Genomic DNA, 25,674 nt, shown 5'->3' with positions numbered 1-25,674 from the left:
GCGGGGAGGGAGCAGCAGGCACAGGGAGAGGGAGAAGCAGTCTCCCTGCTGAGCAGGAAGCCCGATGTGAAACTCGATCCCAGGACCCTGGGAGCATGACCTGAGCCAAAAGCAGACACTTAACTGAGCCACCTAGGCGCCCCTTATTTCAAGATTATATTAAAACACTATGCATGTTTTTGTATAGTACTCTTTTGGCTTCATAGTTTCAAGTTAAATTTTGGTATCTATGGAGATGATGGTATTATTTTTCTACATTTAACCTATTAATATGGATGTACCATATGACTAGGCTTCCCTACATTAAATCATTGCATTCCTTAAATTTTCATGTATTAAATATTTCTGAGTCTTTTAGGAATTTTGTGTTATTATAAGTGGTATTATTCTATAATTTTCTGTATTATGCTATGTTTAGGCAGGTTTATGGTGATCACATTATGATGGCTTCTTAAACTGCATCTGGAGGCTTTTCTTGTTTCTCCATACTCCAAAATGATCTTGAATGCTTTCTCAGTTTCTTCCAAGGTATAGATTTTTTTCTCTCTTTTTGAGCTTATTTTGGTAATTTATATTTCTCTAGAAGTCCATATCATCCAGGTTTTCAACGGTTTTGTATGCAGTTGTGCAAATTAGTACCTTGTTATTTCATCTCTAATGTTATGTTTTTCTCTCCATTGTGAAGATTATTTTAAGAATCAGCTCTTAGACTTACCAGTTTCACTCATCTCTGATTTCTAATTAAGTTCTACTATTCTCTGTATTCATTCCTTTCTTCTGATTCAATTTAATGTTATTTTTCTCACTTCTTAAGCTTGAGTGCTATTCTCTATACTTTAAATCAGAAAACTGTAAAAGTATTTTATTTATCTCCTTGACTTTAAAAGTAGATTATGTATGTTTTGAGAGTTGCATGTATCTAAGTAAAAAAACAATTTTGTAAGGGTGTTGTAGACATCTTTTTATTAAGCGTGTAGTAGTTTAAATGTAGGTATATTTCTATTTCAGTTTTTTATAAAGTTCTCTTGCCAGGCTAATATTGAGCATAAATGGAAAGAAAAGAGGTACATTTTATATGAAAACTCTTTTAGGGAAAAAATAAGTCTTTGTGTGAAAGTATTTTTTTCTTAATATCTTCCTAATTTGGAAATTCATGTTTAATTGATTGGGATATTATTCTTTTTAAGATTTTATTTATTTATTTGACAGAGAGAGAGAGATCACAAGTAGGCAGAGAGGCAGGCAGAGAGAGAGGGGGCAGCAGGTTCCCTGCTGAGCGAAGAGCTCGATGTGGGGCTCAATCCCAGGACCCTAAGACCATGACCTGAGCTGAAGGCAGAGGCTTAACCCACTGAGCCACCCAGGCACCCCTGACTGGGATATTATTATAAAAATGTAAAATCAGAATAGAATTAAAATTCTCAAAATTAAAATTCTTGTGCTAATGTTGGCTAAATTTGGAATTAGTTAAGGAATCACTGTATGAAAGATGAATCATGGACATTAAAAGTAACTCATGTGATATTAACATGATAAAAATGTACACCTCTCATATCTAAGCCAGATTCAAAGTGCTCTTAGTATAAGAATTTACAATATGAAAAATATAAATATCACTAGAGAAGAGTGTATAGATAATTACAAGTTGAAAATAGCTCCTGGAAGTTATCATTAAACTGAGCCAAACCAAGTCTCCACTTTCAGCTGCCCAAACCTCTGCAGAACTAGCAGAAGATGTTGTGGGAGTAGAAAGATCATAGTTTGTTGAGTTTCTGAATTTTGAAAGATGTTCTACTGTGTACCTTGGTTATCTCAATTACACCTCAAATGTGACATGTCCAAATTGAAAATTATCTTTTTTTCAATCAGGAACTATCTGTCTTCCTTTTTTTTTTTTTTTTTTAACTTGTTAGAATTATGGGATATGGGTAGGGGATCACCTTTATCCCTCTTCCCAAGTCTTCACCCTCAAATGGCAACCACATCTCGTTCATTCTACTCCAATTATCTCTCAAATCTGTCCTCTCATTTCTATCCTTGATACTAGTTCCTAAGCGTGGGCCTCTTTTTTCCCTTAATCATTCCAATGACACTTTTACAGGTCTTCCTTCCTCTAGGTTCTTTTCATTCCAAAATATTTTCTATATAACCTTAATGAAAGTCCTATAATGTATTTGCTTTAAAATTTTTTCTAAATATGTTTGCCTAGATAGCAAACATCTTCATGTTTTGGCCTGGCCTGTATTTCTCCAGCTTTATATTCCACTGCTGTCTCACATGCATTCAGTGCTTTAATTGTATTAAATACCTGAAGTTCCTTGAAGTGCCCTGTGTTGGTTAGGACTCTGTGGTTTATTCCACTGCCTCCTGCCTCTTCCTTGATAGCCTTCATTCAGTGATTATTCCCAACTTCTTATTTTCAAAGTGCTGAAGTTACTTCCATCTCAAAAACAAACTACCACTGTCTCCTTTTCAGTCTACTTCCTTGAAACAGTTGTTTACGTCCTGCTCACCTTTTTGCCCTTCCTACTACTCTAAAAAACACCAACTGACAAAAGCTGCCAGTAAAATCATAATGTCCAAATCTAATGAACTAGTCTAGGTGTGCACCTTAGTTGACATTTCAAACAGCATTCAACACTGTTAACTACTTCTACTTATCCCCAAACAAACAAACCTATTTATTTTTCTGTGCTTTGTAGAACACATGGAAAATATGTGAGTTAAAAGATAAAATCATCAGTACCACTTAACCATAACCATCATTAACATTTTTACTTATTTCCTTCAAGTCTCTTCTTCTATATACTTATAAATATGGAAAATTCGGATATTATAAATATGAATTTTGGGTTTTTAAGCATCTTCCCTTGGCATTAAACAGATGTTCTGGAAACAATTATAATCATTGCATAATGTGTTATAGACGCACCATATTTTATTTAGCCTTCTGCTACTGTTGACATTCAGCTAGTTTTCAATTTTCATTAATGTATCTAGGTCTCAGATTCTTATTTCTTAGTGGGAGATTCCAAGAAGGGAAAGGACTAGGTTCAGGATATGAAGTTATATTCCTGATATAGATTGCCTAATTACTTACAGGAAAGGTAATTTACATGCCCATAGCAACATAGGAGTATCCAGAATTTATCATTCTCTTGCTAACATTGTATTTTTTAAAAAATCCTTTCAGTTTGATAGGTTCAAATGGAATCTCTTGGCCTTGATTTGTCCTTCTGATTAGTAGTGAGATTATACATTCATCAGTCTTTTCTCCTTACCTTACCCTGCTAGTTCTCTTACTTCAGAATATTCCTTTTCATTCTCCTTCTCAGGCTTTTTTTTTAAATTTTTTTAAAAGATTTTATTTATTCATTTGACAGACAGAGATTACAAGTAGGCAGAGAGGCAGGCAGAGAGAGAGGAAGGGAAGCAGGCTCCCTACTGAGCAGAGAGCCTGATGCGGGGCTTGATCCCAGGACCCTGAGATCATGACCTGAGCCGAAGGCAGAGGCTTTAACCCACTGAGCCACCCAGGCGCCCCTCTCAGGCTTTTTTCTATTCCATGGTATTTTGTCCTCAGCCCCTTGAATGTCCCACAGGCAGCTCAAACTCAGTTATACTCAAAATTAAACTCATCCTAAGCTTACTTCAATTTCTGGGTAATGATATCATCAATCACCCAGGCACCCTAGTCAGAAACTTGAGTCTTTTAACCCACTGAGCCACCCAGGCGCCCCAAGAAACCTGAGTCTTTTAAGATGACTCCCTCCTCTCACCCCCACATCAGTCACTGTTTTTCTAACCCACATGTTAAATCTCTCAAATATGTCCACATCTCTCTATCTCCACAGCTACTACTCTCATCCAAGCTTTGGTTACTGAAATACTCATCACTGATCTCCCCACCTTGTCACCCTGCTTCCAGAATGATCTCTTTTTCTTTAAGATTTATTTATTTGAGGGATGCCTGGGTGGCTCAGTTGGTTAAGCGGCTGCCTTCGGCTCAGGTCATGATCCCAGCGTCCTGGGATCGAGTCCCACATCGGGCTCCTTGCTCGGCAGGGAGCCTGCTTCTCCCTCTGCCTCTGCCTACCACTCTGTCTGCCTGTGCTCTCTCTCTCTAACAAATAAATAAATTTAAAAAAAAAGATGTATTTATTTGAGAGGGGAGAGAGAGAGAGAAAAAGAGCACAAGAGACAGGATGAATGGGGGGCGGGGTGGGCAGAGGGAGAGAGAGAATTCCAAGCAGACTCCCCACTGAGCATGGAGCCCCTCCAGTCTTGATCTTAAGACCCTGAGACCATGACCTGAGGTGAAACAAAGAGTCAGTCACTCAACAACTGAGTAACCCAGAAGCCCCCAGAGTGATCTTTCTAAAATGTACATCTGGAGCACCTGGGTAGCTCAGTCAGTTAAGTGACTCTTGATCTCAGCTCAGGACTTGATCTCACGGTTTTGAGTTCAAGATCAACTGGGCCCAGCATGGAGCCTCCTTAAAAAAATAATGAAAACAAATCAAAACCACAATGAGATATCACCTCACACCAGTCAGAATGGCTAAAATTAACAAGTCAGGAAATGACAGATGCTGGCGAAGATGTGGAGAAAGGGGAACCCTCCTACACTGTTGGTGGGAATGCAAGCTGGTGCAACCTCTCTGGAAAACAGCATGGAGGTTCCTCAAAATGCTGAAAATAGAACTACCCTATGACCCAGCAATTGCACTGCTGGGTATTTACCCTAAAGATACAAACGTAGTGATCCGAAGGGGCACGTGCACCCGAATGTTTATAGCAGCAATGTCTACAATAGCCAAACTATGGAAAGAACCTAGATGTCCATCAACAGACGAATGGATAAAGAAGATGTGGTATATATACACAATGGAATACTATGCAGCCATCAAAAGAAATGAAATCTTGCCATTTGCGACGACGTGGATGGAACTAGAGGGTATCATGCTTAGCGAAATAAGTCAATCGGAGAAAGACAACTATCATATGATCTCCCTGATATGAGGGAGAGGAGATGCAACATGGTGGGTTAAGGGGGTAGGAGAAGAGTAAATGAAACAAGATGGGATTGGGAGGGAGACAAACCATAAGTGACTCTTAATCTCACAAAACAAACTGAGGGTTGATGGGGGGAGGGGGGTTGGGAGAGGGTGGTGGGGTTATGGACATTGGGGAGGGTATGTGCTATGGTGAGTGCTGTGAAGTGTGTAAACCTGGCGATTCACAGACCTGTACCCCTGGGGATAAAAATATATGTTTATAAAAAATAAAATTTAATTTAAAAAAAAATAATGAAAATAAGATGCAAATCAGATTGTGTTACTCCCGGGACTCTACATCCCCATCCAACTCTATCCCTTGCCTTACCATCTGTTCCCTTCTCTCTAGCCATATGGAACAACCAGAATTCCCCACTGCCTCTAAACTCTTTCTGCCAAGACTATGCCTCTTTTGTCTTGTGAACTCCTACAATAATAAGGGAACCCATCCAAGTAACATCCCATCATTTCCCTCTCCTTTAGGCACTGATTATACTTTATATAGAGCTATGTTATGACACATTAGAATTTCATAATTTTTTAAAAAAGATTTTTATTTGAGAGAGCATGACCTGGAGGGGAGGGGCAAAAGGAGAGGGAAAGCAAGCTCCCCACTGAGTAGGGAGCCCCATGCGGGGATCAGTCCCAGGACACGACCTGAGCCGAAGGCAGACGCTTAACCAATTGAGCCACCCAGGTGCCCCTGAATGATAGCGATTATAAAATTCCTTTTAATCTTCTCCCACCATCTAATTATCACCAAATTCTGTAATCTCAGTCTATCTGGTATCTCTGTTACCAGATCCTCCTTCATTTCCCATTTCTAAGGTTGACAAAACTATTTTAATTGCATCCTGAGACTTGGGTGCTTCTTCAAACCAGGCCATCTTCACTAGAGCTGACAGTTATTTTTCTGAAACACATCTAGTTTTGTTACCTAATTACTTAAAAAACCAACTCTGATGACTACCCATTTTGATTGTAGGTGGCTATTTCCTCAAAACATGGATAGCTTGTCTATTGAGAGTTAAAGGAATGCACAGTGGAAGGAGACACAATTCTCACTAAATCCAGGATTTTGACTATTTAAACACTATAGCATAGTATTTCCGAATTTTAAGAATCCAACTCTAGTCTCTTCTTTAGCTCTATCTCCTATAATTCTTCCTCCTCATCCTCAATACACATCTGTTACCATTCTTTAACACACTGTTGTGTCTAGTATGCCCTATCACCAAGCAAATTCTTACTCATCCTTGAAAGCCAGCATCTGGTTACTTGGTTGCTCCGAGATGGTATGAAGGGGTTTTAGACTGTTTTCATAATCTTTATCAGTCCTCCAAAGCAAGCCAAATCAAAATAAAAATAGGATTTTTTTCTTGGTATGGGCAATTGGATGTTTTGTAACTTCATATAAACTATGTATAAAAGCATCTTTTAAGGACATTTCTATTTTTATTTATCTATAACATAGAATCAAAGTAAAACCAAAGTACTTTCTATACAAGTACTCTTCAAACTAAGTCCCCTGGCCTACACTTCCAACTAGACTGTAGCCATTAAGCCCTTTATAGAAATTCTGAAGGAGTCACAGAATATTAGTTACTCTAAGAAGCTTTCTCTAATCTTCTCTTCCTGACAAACTGTTTGTAGCTTCTCCTTCTGGGCTCACACATCTCTGACCATATACAACTGTTATCTTACCAAACAAAAGTATAGTGTGTTATTTCTCTTTTAGTTTCTTCCACTAGGGTAGCTAATCCAGGGTAAGGACTCTATTATCAGTTTCCTCATGTGTAAAATAAAGATGATAAGAAGACGATTCTCATATAATTATTATGAGAATTAATGTTAGTGTATATTTAAAGCACTTAGCACAGTGTCTAGCATATAATAGGAGTTAAATAAATGTTAGCAATTATTTTTCCCTTTGTGTTTGTTAAATCACGAAGTACTAGCCTGAAGAGTCCCACAGCAAACAGTCTGGCAGAAGCATAAAAAGCATAAGAAAACACACATGTCCTGAAATTACCTAAGAGGTCACTACTTAAGCAAAATGCCTTCCCTATTACCTAATTTGCAGATGTAACATGAAACTGAATGGCTTTTTAATGTCTAGTAGTTGAAGAACAAAGTTTTTAAGACCTTAGAACTGGGAAAGAAGTCTCATTTATAAAGCATCAAATTTCTGAGCTATTTATTAAAAAGAACACATAAAACAATTTCACATTTGGAAAAAAGGAATTAACACAATGTCTTGGGAATTTGCACTCTTTCTGACTATCATACATTACTTCTTTATATCATAAATCACCTATAAATATACTTGCTCTCAAGCTTTATGATAAAAATCAAATGAGCATGTTGTGTGGTAGAAATAACATCAAATTAAAATTAAGAAATATTAGATTGTAGCCCACGAATTAGTTGTGGGACCTTAGACAATCTTTCAATTCCTATGGGCTTCAGAATTCTTTGGAATTTGAAGGGATTAGACTAATCTCTAAATTCCCACCCGGCTTGAAAATACAATGTTCTTACAATGCTATATTTTAACCTCTTACATGGTTTTCCCCCTCACTAGAAACTGAACACTCTTTTTTTTGAGTGGAGAACAGGAATCAAACCTTATTTATCTTTGTACCTCCGTGTGTAGAACAAATGCCTGTTTCTTGACGGAATGAATGAGTGCCCCCTACAGAGCTTCTAGTTTAAAAAGGCTTGGCTTTGGGGCGTCTGGGTGGCTCAGTTGGTTAAACAACTGCTTTCGGCTCAGGGCATGATCCCAGGGTCCTGGAATCAAGACCCACATCTGGCTCCTTGCTCAGCGGGGTACCTGCTTCTCCCCCTCCCTCTACCTGCTACTCTGCCTGCTGTGCTCTCTCTGTCAAAAAAAAAAAAAAAAAAAAAAAGAATATATAGTAAAAAAAAAAAAAAAAACACTTGGCAAATTTATGGTGTAACAGGTTAGTGGCTAAAATATAATTGTTATGATATAAAAATAAATGATTGTGCATTAATGTGATTGCAGCTATTCAAAATACAGATTCATTCTACTGTTAATTTGTTGAAAACTGTTATTTTATTTATTTATTTATTTATTTGACAGAGAGAGAGAGAGAGAGACAGCAAGAGAGGGAACATAAGCAGGGGGAGTATATGAGGGAGAAGCAGGCTTCCCGCCGAGCTGGGAGTCTGATGCAGGGCTTGATCCCAGGATCCTTGGATCATGACCTAGGCAAAGGCAGACCCCCAACAACTGAGCCACCCAGATGCCCTGTGAAAACCGTTATTTTAGAAAAGGAATTCTAAACCAAAAGGTTTCCTTACTTTTGACATATTTTAGAGAAATTATGTTAGTTACATAGCTTTGAGAGAGGCTAATTCTATTAAATTTTATCATCCTAAGAGCAATGTCCACATATATGAAGTAGGTATCCAAGTGTTCACTCTCCAGTACCATTTTGTAGAAGAGATTTTTATCTTTGTCTTGCTACCAAAATTATAGACTGAAAGACAATGTGATCCAGGAAATAAGGAACCAGATTATACAGACACATGGAGAAAGCAAACATACATGCATGTGTGTGCACATACACACACAGTTTAACTTAGTAACTCAAATGACTCATGTACCCATTTTAAAATTAATATTTAGTGCAGGCTTATTGCTGGAATAGTTCCAAAACATCTCTAATATGGGATGGAAAATGAAGAGTGATTAACTAACTATAAAGTCTGTATAGGTGAAACAAATGGACAAGGGCAGATGCCTCTCTTTGGATATGTCCCAAAAAAGATAGTTACGAAGGATTCCATTTCTCTGTTTTAGTAGCAATGCGATTGAAATTTGAAGCGCATTTACTTCACAATTTCCTGGACCTGCACTGTTAGGAAAGTGAAAGTTTCTTCTAATATTCAGTTAGCAGGCTCAATCACACCAACCTGAGTTTGAATGTTACTCACTGATTAACTCTACATAAATTGACACAAGCACAGCAAGTTTTTTTTATTGTTAAATTACTGTTATCATATGCAGAGCAAAAAGTAAAGGGACTGATCTACTTGTGCATTCACATTTTAAATCCTTGAATTATAAACAAGTGAACGAATGATCAGTTAGGAAAGGAAAACTGTAGGGTTTCTTTGTAAGTCTACTAATTCCTCTAATAATTAATAAAACATGCTCAAAATTTTAGAAAAACACTTTTTCCTACATATGATATATTAATAAACAAATTATGTTTACCTCAACAAATTGGAAAGACTCCCTCAATATTAAGGACAGTCTATCTCTGGCTAATGCAATTATTATTTGGATATAATATAAGCATCAAAAAATAAAGTGGTGGCATAGTTCAAAATTTTCCGAAGTGTTAATACTCTTAATGCTGAGTTTCCAGTTCCAGAATTGTCCATTCCCCTTGGGGTGAACAATCTTCAGAGGAAAAACTAGCCATGGTGATGCTTGCTGAGGAATCATCAAGGGGAGAGGTTAGTTCACTCCATCTGTTCAAAGTGTCAACATGTGCTTTACCCTGAGGTTTTGAGCTGTCTCGTGCTAAAAGTAGTGTCTGCTTGATTAGATACTGTGCTAAATTTAAGTCTTCAGGAACAGAATTCGTAATATTTAAGTTTGAATCCTGTTCAGAGAGCAGTTGCTTTAATAGTGTCCAATCTTGTTCTGCAAAGTGCTGATCATCTTCAAAATCCATGTCTGTAACATGTGTTTCTGATTCCATTTTCTGCTCAAATGCTTCTATTACATCCATCTCATATATTGGAGAGAGGGTTTTTGAAGGCCGATGGTCATACATGTAGGTTTGTGCCAGTGTGTCACAATCATCTATGTCTCCTGAAATAATTCATAATACTACACAATGTAAAAATTGCTCATGTTGGTACCCCTCAGAGTTTTGTAGAACAATATTAAAACAATGTAACAGTTATAGTCCAAAAAAAAAAAAAAAACCCAGAATGGAAAAAATAACACTTATACAAAATTGACAAGATTATTGAGGCATTTCTTTTTCTATATTAAAAAAAAAAAACAACCGAAGGATGTTTAGCAGCAAAATCAACATAGGCAACTAACAATAATTCTCTATACTTTAATTTGAAAATGTGTGATACAGAAAACAAAAATTATTTAAACATAAACATAGAAAGCACACATGTATCTAATTTACTATAATATGAACTTAAAAGAGAAAAAAAGACATGGCTATTTTATGGTGATTTTTAAGTTAAGTCAGTTCCAAAAGGGGAATAAATACGTTTTATCTAAAGCCTTATTTGTATATTGCACATGCAAAAGAGGATGCAAGCAAGGACAAACAAAAAATACAACTTTAAAGAGCTCCCTACTGTTGTGATTTTGCTGAACAAGGGCTATTGATCAGTGTCTTTCTTAGTTCTGATATACAATAGCTATGCAGTCAGTCACTATTGCATATTTTCAATGTGGGTCATTAGTTCAAATTACTTTAATAAGGAAGACAAACACACAAAACAATTAGACAGGAAATCATCTATACATATTAAATAAGCCTGGGCCTTTTCATATATTTTCATTACTTCTAAATATAATCTCTTTTAGGAAATTTATCTTTTTACTTGAAAATTTTAGAATTATAGTGATCCTCAAAGTCTTAATCTCTGTAAAATGCATAGAAATTGTAATAATTAATCTAGTTAAAATATTTCAGTGCTTTTATATTATTATAGTTATTGCACAGCCCTCTTAGATATATACTAGCATAGTCCATAAATCATATCCAATGTATAATAAATTTTCTAATAGTCAAGAATTCTATGTTAAATTAGACATAAATAACTAAGTAATAGCAAACTAAGTTTTTCTCTTTATTCTTTCATGTAAAATCTCTTAATAGATTAGCTCTAATAATAACCAAAATTTTGCTAGATCTTAACTCTGTACTAGGATTTTAAGTGAACAATAAAGATTAACTAGCTAGTTTTCATATTATTAAGAAATTTAAGTTTTCATTTGAAATTTGTATCTGTTGCTTAATTATTCTAACTAAAATATAACATTTGGGGCTACTTACAACTTTAAAATCTATAAACTCATTTTCTTACAGATTTAGCATTTCTATTTCTGTACATTACCTGCAGATAAAGCAATATTAGCTTTTTTGGTAGCTGTAGAATGGTTCTCTTTCACTTGACCTTCCTGAGGCAGAAGTTGACTCCGACAGGAGTCCAGAAATTTTGTAGAGCTGTTCTTTGGTATGTCAGAATTGGGTTCTCTTTGATGAAGCTCCAAATGACATGGTCTTTCTTGAGATTTTATATCATTATCTGAGAGTTTGCTGCGTTGCTGAAAGTCATTATCTACCTTGCTTCCACTGTTTACTTTATCTTCTGGAAGAAGCTGTCTGCCTCCTTTGAACAGGACATCTATTGTGAACTTTTTTCCTGTGGCTGAAGCACTCTGTTTATCTTTTCTTGATGAGTCAATGCTACTGGGACCCAAGAGAGAGCTTTCGTTTTTATATACACTATTGCCTTTATCTTGTTTACATTCTAAAATACTACCTTCACTTCCTTGTGTGTACCTGGAATAGCAGGTCCTTCCATGATGTTCATGAGAAATGCCATCAAAAACATCAGACGGTGAAAGAGAATCTACAGAAGGCTGAAAGGGAGTATGGGCTTCCCCTTCATCAGATCCTAGTTCTTCACATTCATCTACTGAAAGTAAGACTGATCTTTTAAATTTTTTAGTTGCAGAAAACTCGTGACTTTCATTTTCTGTTGCATCTTCAAAAGCCAAATTAATTATTCCCTGAAACTGCTGAGGAACTGAGTTAGATGTACACAAATTTTCTCCAACATTTTCAGCTTCAGATCTTTCATCTTCTGTTTCATCTGCTGAGGAAGAAACTTGATCTAGTTCTTGAGCAAACTGGACACTGCCTCGTCGAATATTTTCTTTTTCCCTAGGGAGAACTACTGTAGATCGAGACCAAATTTCTGGCCGTTTCCTAGGAATCTCATCATCACTTGTTGAATTAACTTGGAAAAGATCATTACTACTTTGCTTCTTCATTTTCACCTCAATTCTTAAGTTACTATCATATATTTTTAATTCTTCAGGAGTACTGGTATCACTGCTACTTCTTCCAAGAAAATCATGGCACAGCATAGTGCCACATTTAGAAATACCTCTGTCATTTGACCCATCATCATCCTGAGACCCTCCAGCATCATAGTCTTCAGATCTGGGCTTTATGTCATCAGAGGATGTGGTAGCGCTGCCAGTATCAGATTCAGGGCTTTCTCTCTGATGCAGACCACTGGTACTCAAATTCCAGTGGCTCATAAAGGGAATTTCTGGAGTTTCATGGCTCTCCGGAGTTTCTGTTGTTTCCATATCTTTAGGAGAATTTTTTCCTGATATTTGTTCCAAAACACAGTTGGAAGAAATATCTGAGTCTGCTGTAGCATGTTTTTTGATTTCACTCATAGCAGAGTCATCAGACGAGTAACCAGGAATTTTCTGTTCTTCTACATGAATTTTAGATTTTCTGTTATCTTGGACAGAATTTAAGGTACCATTTGTCCTTTCAGCAACACATGGTAGAACATCTTTGACACATTTAATGCTTAATTTTTTGTTTATATCTTGTTTCCCTCCTTGCTTCTCCCTATCTGATACTGAATGGATTTGCTCTACATTTGCTGAATCTAAATCACAAACAGGATTAGAGTTCAAGGAGTTTTCACTGTGATTTGAAATCATGGGTTTTAGGACAGTGGTGCTGTAAAATTTTGGATCTGCATTATCACTCCTATCAGAAAGACAATGTATTTTAGCCGTGTTGTATTGATCTGATTCTTTGCTGGAAAATTTTGTTTCACTTTTATCTGAACAAATCCATTTTGATTCTAGTTCATGTTTTATTGATTTATCCAGATTTGAAATACTTTGGCATTCTAATACTAACTTCTCCTTTCCTTGATTGTTTAATGGCTTTTGTGGGTCAGGTTTGCATGATGACTGGAATGCTTCTCTACCGCTGATTTCTGATGTGACATTAATTAGAGGTTCATGAGGCTTCTGTTCAGAAATATCATCCTTGTTATTATTATCATGTACATCATGAAGCATACGTTTTTGGACAATACATGTTTCACTTTTTAAAGGTCTTTGAGAAGAAGGCTGAGTTTGCAATATAACCTGTCCAGGAAGTGTTTTCTGTTTTGACTCTTTATTCCTCAAAGTTTCACTTTTCTTAGACTGATTTGTTAAGTTTTTAGGCATTGTCGCTATTTTTGCATTAACCTTAGGCAAAGATGTGTGTCCTTGCTTAACAATTTTTCTCTTAGGTGTTTGTTTATCTGCAGCTGTATTGTGGTCCAATTTTGTCACATTTTCATCAGACTTCTTTGAAGGCAATGAAGATTTTACTGAATTTGGTAACTCTCCTTGAGATCCTAAGAAAAGAAAATTTAAAAATGTAAAGTACTTTCCAATTTGTGAATGAAATGCAGTATTTGTTTTTAAATTACTTTAGAAGAAATAAAATAAACAAGAAATTATGTACCTGTGACATGGACTATGAAAGATTAGGTGTCAGGAACATGATAAAATTAAAAAAAAATTTTATTACAAATATAGGGGACTACTGCAGCATCTTAGTAAAATTATTTAAATAGGATCTTTTTTCCTCAAGAGTGTTGATCCTTACACCAGAATTGGATTTGCATAAATATATGAGGGTGGAAAAATCTGATTTTCTTATATCAAAAGAGCAGGAAGGGTCTTCCCTTTGAAGTTTTTTTTGGGGAAAAAGACTGTTCCACACAGCTAAAAGGAGCATCAAGCTAAATATAAAATAGAAATGTTGAAATTACTGCAGTTATTTTCCTGTCAAACATGAACAAAACTAATTTATTTTTCAAAACAAGACCATTATTATTGTAGATCATTTGAATTAACAACTTAGATGTACAGTGGAAACTAAAAATGGTAATTGGAGGGCAAGGATTAATTTTGAGAATCTATTTGTTTACACTGGTTGAGTCCTAGAGATGATAATTAAAACTATTAAACAGAATTGCCAAACCTCTGTAACTGTTTAATTTTTAATTATTACTAAAACTTGAATAATTTTTCTCTAGCTTATTTTAAAATTCACTTTCAGTATTATCTAACTCAAAATCATTTTTAGGTTTTTACAAACTGCTCACACTTATGTGAATGCTTAATACATAAAGCAAATTAATTTTAAAATCAGTTGTTATGTCATCTGCATGTCATTATGCAATCTGATCGGTATGCTTTTCTCTTAGAACATGGCAAAACAGGCATGGCACAGAGGGAAAATTCTTCCCTACATGTCACAGTGCTCAAGACTGTACCATTACTTTTTAAAGGGCTCTAATATTAGTGCTGGTTTAGCACATGGAATTCCTATAGTTATCAATGAAACTGAAGAAACCTAGGCATAATATATAAAAGGACTAAAAATACAGATAAATTATTGACTCCCTTAATTATTTCTCATAAAAGACAATAAAAACCAAACCCACACCCTGAAATACCAAAATCCTTATATAGGGGCGCCTGGGTTTCACTCTTGGTTTTGGCTTAGGCTCAGGTCATGATCTCAGGACCCTGAGATCCATCTGCCTGCTTCCTCCACAGCTCTGCCCTCCAGAGCCTGTTTGGGACTCTTCTTCTGACCCTCCCCCTACGTGCTGGCCCCACGCTCTTTCCAAATAAATCTTTTTAAAAAATACTTATCTAAAAGTAAAGGGGTAAAGTCTTATCTCTATAGTATGACACAAATGTAAAATGAGTGAAACCCTGTTATATTCTTATTTGTTGCTAAAGTTCCACATCAGAGTTCTGCTTATTCAATTTAAATACAGAAGTAATACCCAGGACTATATCAGCTTTACCTTGAGTTTTAGCAAGATTAGATGAGGCATTTTTTGTCCTCTGTTGAGCTGTAGCACATCCACTGCCATTTCCTTTTTTCTTTAAAATTGCCTGTGGTACTGGATCACTATATCCTTTGTTAGTGACCTTCTTTAGCACACTAAGAAAAATGATTTGCATTCAGTACTGCACTCAGCAACACATGAAATTTTAAGACTCATATTACAAAATATATTTTTTTCTCAAAGAAATTAAAAATTATCCTTTTTTCCTAAAAATAGAAAAACCTTATGTTCATAGGTCTTTAAGTTTGTAAACCTGCAGGTCAAGTATGACAAAGCAATACGTATCAAGTGCCACAAATGTAATATATCAAACACTATCTTCTTTTAATAAAGTTTAAAAATATTGTGTAAATAAATACATTCCCTAACAAAGAATAAAAGATGTTTTTAAAATATTTAGCTAGAAGTAAGCACATAATTAACTTGCAGAGAAAGCTAATGTACATGTAAAATAATGAATGAAGACTTACCTGTTATTTATACTAGTTTCTTCTTGAATGCCTTTTTTATTTGAAGTTCCATTGGTAACTTTTGAAGCAGGTCGAGATTTTACTGCTGTAAATTAAGGAAAAGTCAATCATGAAACAGAACGTTGAATATGTAAAAGCCATGCATAAATTCACTGGCCAGACACTATATCCAAAAATAAACGTTAATGTGGGAAGAAGTATGTTTTCTCTCAGTTTGCATGAACACATGTAAATAAATGTTTTTTGGAATTTGAAACTAAATAAACATCCAACTACAGAATCCTTTTTTTTCTAGGAACTTTAACTGTCAGGAGCTATTAAAAGTGAGGGTGCTAAAACCCACCTACAGTAGAAGTTTTGATACTTTCCACACTGTTTTTCACTGTCTGTCCTGGAGAGTCACAAAAGGTCAGTTTATCACCAGAAGGCTTCTCTTCTCCTACAGATCCATTTTCTTTTGGTTCATCCAGGCATTCAGTGGAAATCAGAAATTCCATACTTGAATTGGTCGATCTGCTGGAAGCCCCTGCGATACTGAGGCATGGAGAATCTTTTCCTGTCACTTTCTTCAAAGGCTTTGCTTTGGCTTGCACATTTAAGTTTCCAGTGAGTACCTTGGGCCTGGCACCTGTAATGTGCCCTTCCTGATTTCTCACTCCTTTCTCATTTAATGAGTTTTTCTGTCCATTTGCTGACGCTGCTGCACACCTTTCCACAGCTTGTCTAGGCGACTTGTTTGCTGACTTAGCATTATCACTGTTTTCTGTTTGGGACTTTATTACAGCTTTGGGCTTTCCAGAAACATTCTTTCCCCCAGTTTTAAGTTCTTTTGTAACCTTAGATGCTGTTTTTGTACCACCCTTTTCCTTTAAATCATCATGTTTCAAAGTTTTATTTATAGTATTTCTATTAGTACTTGATGAATGACCAGATGCTCCTAATCCATCAGATTTCATCTTTTGCTTAGTAGAGGGATAACTCCAACAATCCTTCTTGGTATTTCCTCTCCAAGATTTGTTTTTTATAACACCAGAGTCAGAAACTTGTCTCCTTTGCTATAAAGAAGAAAAAAAATTCTTTATAACTTGACAGAAGTACTTGACTTACAATACTTTGTTTCAATAAGCAGCTTTTCAAAGAGGAGAAAGTAAAGATCACATTACAATATAGGGCCACTCAAAATTTGAATCACCTTTGATCACTTGAATGTGTCTTTGGTCACATTACCTTAATTGAATCTGAAATACAGCATAAAAAATTAAAAGACAATGCTATTTTAAAAAGGCATACTATTTAGCTTTGTGAAGTTACGGTAGAGATTAACACCTAAAGGTGTGAGGATGCCTTGGGTCAATGATAACAATGTCCAGTGTTTTTTTGAGGCCCACTCCCAGGTTCTGTGCTAAAATCCTTTTCATGTGTTATCTCACTTAATATTCATAACACTCCTATGAGAGAGCTCCTGTTGCTATCTCTATTTCATAAACAAGAAACTGGGGATTAAAGCATATGTGATTTACCAAGGTCACATGCTTGTAGGGATGGAAGTAGGATTTGAGCTCATGATTTACTGCTTTAAGCAGGCAGTTATTTGTATGGTATAATTTGAGGTACATTATAAAGATTTTCACCAAAAACTGTCTCTTCAATCCTATCCCAAATGTCTGAAATTTTATCACTAAAGATTTAATCCTTGGGGGTGGGCTCTTGGGCTGCAAGCCCCTGGGAAACGAGACAGTACATCTGAAAAGTCTGGCTTTTGGAAGAAACAAAATAGTAACACAACACTGGCAATATGGAGAAAGTGGAGGAAAAGGGATCCTAAAAACAGGTGAAGTAGGTAAAAAAGAGGAAAAGAAAAGAACAGTTAAGACACTGAAGACAATGTGCCTGTATCAGTTTGGTTAGAATCAACCTTGCTATGCAAGGGAACAACAACATTTGAAAAAGTGCTGGGAAGTGCAGAATAAAATTTTAAGATTATATTGCCACTCTTTATGAGATATGCCCCCTCTTTGAAAAGCTGTATGAGACTGCAAAGGTCTAAGGAGGAGCCTATGCTGTCTTCATCTTTGTATCCCTTAATACTGTGCCCATAACATACTGGATACTCAAAAAAATGTGACACATATTCTCAAACCTGAGCATATATTGATATACAAATCAAGGGCTAATATTTCTGAATATAGAAAACTTCCATTTACATTAAAAATCTATTTAAGGTAACATATATGGGGGTGGGAATACACACATACACAAAGTAATAAATAACCTGGCTGAGTATAGGGAAAAGAGAGGTAGAGTCCTAACAAAGGAATCATTGGGTTGTCATAGTTTTATCTCTAATTGACTTAGGATAGTTATGAAGTTATTAACCTCTCTGGGCTTCATATTATTTATTTCTAGAGGGTAGAGACTGGTCCTACTCAGTGCAGTGTTCCAGGATTCTATGTAATATTTATAAAAGTTCAAATAGGTTTGGTTCTCATTTTTTGTTTTCTTGACCAAATCTTAGCTCAAAAAAAAAACAAAAAAAAAAGGGGGGTGCCTGGGTGGCTCAGTGGGTTAAGCCTCTGCCTTTGGCTCAGGTCATGATCTCGGGGTCCTGGGATCAAGCCCCGCATTGGGCTCTCTGCTCAGCGGGGAGCCTGCTTCTCCCTCTGTCTCTCTCTGCCTGCCTTTCTGCCTACTTGTGATCTCTGCCTGTCAAATAAATAAATAAAATCTTTTTAAAAAATCCTTTCTCTATTTTTAATACCTAAAACCAGGCAGACTTCTGATTTTAGACTTCTCACCCTTAAAAGTGATCCTACTTAATCCACCATATCCTTGAATCGATCTTTTATTTTTTTTTAATTTTATTTATTTGACAGAGAGAGAGATCATAAGTAGGCAGAGCAGCAGGCAGAGAGAGGGGGAAGCAGGCTCCCTGCTGAGCAGAAAGCCTGATGCAGGGCTCCACCCCAGGACCCTGATATCATGACCTGAGCCGAAGGCAAGGCTTAACCCACTGAGCCACCCAGGCGCCTTGAATCTATCTCTTTTAAAGCATCATGAGATGGGTGAGATCTATGTAGTATATGCGGTAACCATACTCCTTTAGAAACTTTATATTAACATAGTATAGCATGATGAGGATTCAATGTATACACATATATCTAGGCATTCTCTAACTTACATCTGTGAAGTTTACATATATTTCTTATATACAAATGGCCAGGTGGGAAGATGCCTGCTACTGACAAAAATGAGACCACATGCTAATGAGAAAAATGAGAAAAGAGAGCTATCCTCTAGAGAATTCCCCTTAGACACCCTTTTGGTTCCAGTATGATTCCTTTTGTTTGTTGGTTTTTGTTTAACTTTTTATTGTAGTAAAATTTACACATAATCAAAAGAAGATAGACTAGTATAATGAACCCCCATGTACCTATTGTCCAGCTTTAACAGCAATCAGCTCTTGGCCAATTTTGTTTCTTATATTAACTTCCCTTTTATTTTGAAACAAGTCCCAGACATTACCTTAAGTATTCTGGTACCAGCACTCTTCTTAAACCTTTCTCTCTGTCTTATCTCACTATCTTTCTCCCACTTCCAGATCTCATCTCGTCTTGTAAAACACATCTATTCATTCCATACTTATGCGCACTTACTACGTACCAAATAATTGCACATAAATTATTTCACTTAATTTTCCCAAGAATTCTGCTAGGTTTTATTAGTCCATTTTACAGATAGCTAGCTCACAGATGGCAGAGATAACAAACTCCACATCAAGGCTGCACTGTCCTGGCAGCTATGCCGGTCGGCAGTGCTGCAATCCCCGCACTTGGCTGAAGAGGCTTCCTCCCACACTCACACACACTTCCCGCCCCTGTGTGGGAGTAGGAAAAAACACCTTAGAAGATAAAGAATGCTAAAAGACCCCAGGAAACCTGTATCCTGTGCTCAGCCTTCTGGCCTCATAGAGGCCACACCTTTTCCATTTTACTCCCTCACAAAACCAGTGAAAATCTAGCTAAGGATTAAAAAAAAAAAAAAAAAAAAGAAAGAAAGAAAGAAAAGAAAGAAAAAGTGAAGTCAAGATTTTAACTCTTATTATCCCAAGTCCAGCACCCCTGTCAGTATTCTGCCCTTCTGAGGGAAACAGTATTACAATATTACCCTATTTTCTTCCCACCATGGTTAACAGTATAAACCCTCAGGCCACCTGAATGTCAGGAGGGGAAGAAGAATAATGAGACTGTTCTCTTTTGCTGTTAAGCAAGAAAAGTGGACAAGCTTGGCTGATAACAGCGAGTAGAAAAGCAGAAAGAAAGGCAGATAAAATAATTCTTAGGAACCCTAAAAAAACACAAAAAACAAACAACAACAACAACAACAAAAAACCACTGGGGATAACAGAGAGGGAATCAGTACATAGAGAAAAATGTCCTAAGAGTATTTTCTTAGAAAAATGTCCTAAGAGTATATGGTACAGTACTGTACCATATACCTAAGAATGGTCAGTGGGGAGTCTAAGTGTTCCATGCTTAGCAGAAGAAAAATGGCTCACATTGTAACAAATATACCAAGTCATTTGTGTGTGGGAAGTGGTTAAAAAAAAAAAAAAGACAGGGGCGCCTGGGTGGCTCAGTGGGTTAAGCCTCTGCCTTCGGCTCGGGTCATGATCCCAGGGTCCTGGGATCGAGCCCCACATCGGGCTCTCTGCTAAGTGGGGAGCCTGCTTCCTCCTCTCTCTCTGCCTGCCTCTCTGCCTACTTGTGATCTCTGTCTGTCAAATTAATAAATAAAATCTTTAAAAACAAAAAAAAAAGACAAAATTTACCATCTTAACCATTTTTAAGTGGGAAGTACAATAATGTTAACTATACAGACCTTGTGCAACAAATCTCTAGAACTTTCTCATCTTGTAAAACTGAAATTCTATACCCACTGAAAAATTGCCCTTTTCCTTATACCTTCAGCCCCTGGCAACCGCTATTCTCCTTCCTGTTTTTCTGAGTTTGACTACTTCATATACCTTATATAAATACAGCAAGTAACTTTTAAAGTAAAACACAACTAACTATACTCTTGGTATGAATTGCCTTTTTCACACCAAAAATGTATTATGTGAATTAAAATCTTAGTATTGAGAAAACTGGGACAACTAAAATCTTCTTTAAGAAGTAGGTTAATTAGAAAATTAGACATTGAATTAGGTCTAGTATTTTAGACAACTTCTGATCTGTTGGAATAGCTTCAATATGTTAGTTGCCAAAAAGGTTTTCAAGGAAATAAAAAAGGCAGAATATTTCACTTCCTATGCCAGCTGGATATTAAAAATTCACATCATTTAAAAATTTATAGAATATTAGCTTGATTGTAGAAAGACTCAAAATTATTTTCATTAAGAAACGGCTTTAATGAATACATTTAAATAATCACTGAAACATAAATAAAATTTAAATTATTTAGCATCCTTTTTCATTCAGACCCGTGAAATTTTAAAAGTTTACCTGAGAACTACTGAATACAGGCTTCTTGCCAAGTCTTCGATCATCACCTTTGTCAAATGCAGCTGTAGAAAGAAACAATTTATTTTTATAGGAAATACTATCATTACCATAAAAGTAGAGGGAAAACAGTACGCTATCAGAAAAAGGTTATGTTTTAATGGAAGTAACTTAAGAAAGGCTAAAAGCAACCTAGTATACACAAGTAATTCCATTATATTTTAGAACTTTTTTTTTAAAGAACCCCGTTTTCAATCTTATTTTCTGGTGTCTATGGATTTTACATAATTAAAATTAATAAATAAGAAATGTAAAATCTCATGAGAGGATTCATAAATTTACAAAAAAAACAGAATTTTCTCAAGCTGTGGAAATTTCAGAGATAATCGGTTTCATTTAGTTTTCTAAATTTCAAAAAATTACAGATTGTGGCAAATGTAATATTTTATAAACCATTAAATATGAGAAGGTGCCTATCCTAAAAAATGTAAAAATACTTTGCTGAAATTAACTACAAATATTTCCTGCTTTTGCAGAGATATTATGAGGGAGAAGGAAAGAGAAGAGAAAAAAATTAGGTTCTGTTGAAGATAAAACAAGAAACAATCCTCAAACCCATATCGTCCTTTTCAGAATTACATAAGAATTCACTTTCTACATTAGGTTTATATGGCAATTATTGGAGAACTCATGTTTTTATGCTCTTCAAATAAGAATTTGAATGACGTCAGGAAAATATAAAGAAATAATGGGATGAGAGCTATAAATACAGTTTAGCTAATATAGTTTTTTTTTTGAGGGTTATATTTCAAACTATATAAACTATAGTTTGGAAAAATACAATCTCAAAAAATCATTTGATATTTACTAAAACAGCCGATGAAAAATATATTAACTTATATGTAACACTCCCATTGCATCTTCTATTTGTATCCTATAGGATCTGTGCTATAACACAAAGCAGGATCCTAGAAATAGCATTATAAGGACTGATTAATAGTAAGCAAATGACTTTGCACAATCCTATACAAAAAGAAGTTAATATAAGATTTCTCCCAAAGGTGAGTAACTCAATCAGAATGTAAGAAATGCTGTAACAAAGACAATCTAGAATCACTCCTTTATCTGAGGTTTCCCAATGCAGTAACTATCCCTAAGTCAGGACTCATTATAATTCAACATACTGAAGATTATAAAAAAGATATTATTACACTGATGGGATAGATTAAAAAGTTCTTTTTGACAATTAGTACAATTACCAATACATTTTGTTTTACATATATGTGTGTATATATGTATTTGTATGTATTTGTAATTAGCATTTTATAGAATAAAGATAAAGAATATTGTTTAAGGCACAACTTAACTATGAAATCCTCTAAAATGAAGAAAAACAAAGTTTACTACCAATCAGAAGAGAGCTGAATGACACCTACTCATGCAATGCTGATCTTATTTCTTCACATTGAATAGATTTTGTAGTAAAAATTAACTGTCATCCAAAAATCAGTACAGAAATATTCACAAGGAAAAAATCTCAAATTCCTGAAGACCTTGATTTTCATTGTTTCATGATTTTGTTCTTTGATTATTTTGTTGGAATTTCTTTGAAAAGTGCTCCTCAGCTCACATCCAGCTACACAATCATGTTATGCTCATAATGCAAGCCAGAGCAAATCATATTCTGACTACTCCATCAAAGAATTTAACATATCTATGTACTATCAAGAAATATCACATATGGCTTTTGTGTTCTATAGTAAAAAATGTTCGCTTTCTAAAATATAGTCTCTTAAAATGTTTTTAAAAGTATACTTGCTGAATCTGCAAATTTTTTTTTTAAGGCACCTGCTTTAACCCAAAAATAGTCATGAAGCCATTTTTAGCTCCACACCCTCAACATTTTTATCTTAATATTTTTGAAACAAACATATATTCTGAGCAATACACATCTTTTGTTTAATGCTAATGTTTTAAATGGTACCTATTAAATGTCAGAGAGCACTGTGCGGCTCCTGAGGGACACTCTGCAATAGCACACATCGTATCACTGAACCAATCGTGAAATAAAGCCATCTAGTTTAGACAAAACCACAAGAAATGATACATTATGCAAAAGATGGAAAAGCTTTAGGCAAAATATATTTTAAAAGGAAGAGAAAGTATGTTTGGTAATATGTTCTCTGTGAATTACATTTTCCTGTACTTCTAACCTCTTTATAAAAACGCTTTTAAGCAAATTTGGTTGGAACACTGCTGCTACTATAGAGTAGGATTAAAAACTGATAAATACATATATAAAGGAAATGAGTCATTTTCCAAGAACAGCCGAGCATGATTTATTAAAACTGCCTAAACATACTATCATGAGTTTCAAATAGCAAGCTATTATTGAACAGAAGCAAACAATGTTAATCCTACTACTTATTAGCATCCCCTCCAAAGGTCTCTTATCACAGAGATCATAAAATAAGAATAAAAAATCTCACGGCTAACATACCTGCTTGGATTTTCTGTTGATCATCTGTGCTCATCAGCTTCCAGCTTTCTGTGTGACGAACAGCATAGAAAGACCGAACCAGGAAGATCCACAGCTTATCACGCAGAGCCTGGATCTTGCACGTAAAACCCTGTGTTCAAGCAACAAATCAGCAGCTGGTGAGAGCCACATTGTCATAGCAACCAGTCATTATTCCTTTCCGAATCTACTTACTCCTCAGCTAGATCAATGATGTCATCACTTAGATTTTTAAAATCGTCGGGTATATGTTATTTATGAAGGCTTACTCGTCAAAAACAGAATTTTATAGTGAACATGAAGCTAAACCTTATCCTTTCAACCAAACATTATTTTCAATCACCAATAGCCTTTACATAAATATCTTCTACAGCCTTTTCAAATCAACTATGACATTACAAGGTCAAATACTCTATATAATAGTAATAAATACGATGAAATTTTTTATCATTCTTGTTGAACAGATAAAAACTGTCAATAATTTGCAATAAGCTTACTAATCTTGATTAAGTGGATTTCAAAATAAGTAATATTTTAATTTTGCTTTTTCCTAGTCCATCCAATTTTAAATATGATTTTCTGAGGGTAAAAAGGGATTAATAATATATTATAAAATAAAAAAAGATTATTAAAAATTATTTAAAAATTATTTAAATTTTTCTGTCTGTTCTATTTTTAGGAAATTTAATACAGCGACACAGGAGAAATACTAGAGTTATGCTATACCAATTAATATTAAGTACCAAACTATGTTTAGAATTAGTGAGTCAAACTGCCAAATTCTGAACTTTTACAGTAAGTCTATTTAGAGGTAAATGGAATTAAAAAATTTTTATTTTATGAAAAATTCCAAATAGACACGAAAGTAGGGACAATAACCAATCCCCATTATCTAGTTTCAGTGAACCATGCAACATTTAAGATGTGCATATATTTTAAAATCTTAAAACAATTCAAATATTATATCATTTAAATGAATTTCATCACTTTCAATACCATTTCCTTTGTACTGTCAGAGTTCAGTAACATGTCCAGAGCCATAAGAAGAGAGCAACTATTCTCAGTGGTAATGTTTTCTTCAATTGCTTTTAAAATTTTGTCCAATAGATCAGCTGTGCTGCTCATTGCTTGTGACTACAAAACATAGAAATTTATATTTAATAGGAATACATGTAAAATGTGTAAGAAATGTGAAAGTCTGGCTTAACAACAGACCATTCATCATAACTGGCCATATGAAGTCAACCAGAAATCTTATTTTCTCTGTTAATAATTATTATAATTACATAATTATAACAATAACTATTATTATAAAAATACCTTTCCTTTAAAAAAAATATCTGCACACAACACATACACTGTTCCTAGAAGCCAAAATAGTCCTAAAAATGGATCTAGAAATAAATAATCAAAGTTCTTTATTCAATAACTAAGTTTAGAACAAGTGGGTCCCCAATAAGACCAAGAATTTTGCATTGATCATAACTGTATTACTGACAATACAGTATCTTTATGACTGGTTTCTAAAATATGGCTTATGCTGATTGAGGGTTACTGCTGGCCAGAGTTACATTATGCCTTGCCAGTGCATTCAAACCTGTCCCCTCCTGCCTTCATTATCTTGTGAGCCAAAAATCCTGTCCATCATCGCTCTAAATCCTATGCAAGCATGCCATCTGCTATGGAATTTATTTAAGTCACACCAATTTAATCAAAGGCAACCTGCGTTTAAAAACTCTTACATAATGGTAATCAGAACACAAAGATGGGGCTAAATATAGGATATAATTTTAGACATAGTACCTGTAAGAGAAGAGCAAAATTTTCACTTTGAATGATCTTGGAGAAGTTTTCTATAATAAAGGCAATACATTCTTCTTGTAGCTGAGATGCCATAGTCAGTGCTACTTCTGTCCACTTCACTCTGGGTAAACTGATGATTAGCCTGTCACTTTCCATCAGAATAAAAGCAGCATTCTTATCATTCTTACAATTTTAAAAAAATTGGAAAAAATGTTAGACTACTATTCATAATACAACTTTCTAAGCAAATAAAATACCTTTGTTTTCTTATGACGTTTTCTGCAAAAACAAAAAAACAAAAAACAAAAAACAAAATCCCAGGTAGCTAATGTCTTTGTCATTACTTATAA

The 25,674-nt window shown here is 35.1% G+C and overlaps 1 protein-coding gene across 1 annotated transcript in view; it reads right to left on the bottom strand.

Moving 5' to 3' along the window:
- Positions 1 to 8,774: 8,774 nt before the first annotated feature.
- Positions 8,775 to 25,674, bottom strand: part of LOC111143209 (KIAA1107 ortholog) — a 106,766-nt gene continuing 89,866 nt past the window's right edge. Inside the window, exons 10-18 of the mRNA XM_022496773.1 lie at positions 25,325 to 25,507; positions 24,518 to 24,655; positions 23,504 to 23,633; positions 21,007 to 21,068; positions 15,849 to 16,560; positions 15,506 to 15,590; positions 14,991 to 15,130; positions 11,190 to 13,520; positions 8,775 to 9,912 (exon numbers count right to left, since the gene is read on the bottom strand). Of these exons, the coding sequence (XP_022352481.1) occupies positions 9,443 to 9,912; positions 11,190 to 13,520; positions 14,991 to 15,130; positions 15,506 to 15,590; positions 15,849 to 16,560; positions 21,007 to 21,068; positions 23,504 to 23,633; positions 24,518 to 24,655; positions 25,325 to 25,507 (4,251 nt within the window). The 3' untranslated portion in view covers positions 8,775 to 9,442. The remainder of the gene's footprint in view (positions 9,913 to 11,189; positions 13,521 to 14,990; positions 15,131 to 15,505; positions 15,591 to 15,848; positions 16,561 to 21,006; positions 21,069 to 23,503; positions 23,634 to 24,517; positions 24,656 to 25,324; positions 25,508 to 25,674) is intronic.

This window comes from Enhydra lutris, unplaced genomic scaffold (genome assembly GCF_002288905.1).
Source record: "Enhydra lutris kenyoni isolate GAN:26980312 unplaced genomic scaffold, ASM228890v2 scaffoldscaffold9, whole genome shotgun sequence".
NCBI classification, from domain to species: domain Eukaryota; kingdom Metazoa; phylum Chordata; class Mammalia; order Carnivora; family Mustelidae; genus Enhydra; species Enhydra lutris.
The sequence above is the reverse complement of the archived record's forward strand: the minus strand, read 5'-3'. Positions and strand labels throughout refer to the sequence as shown.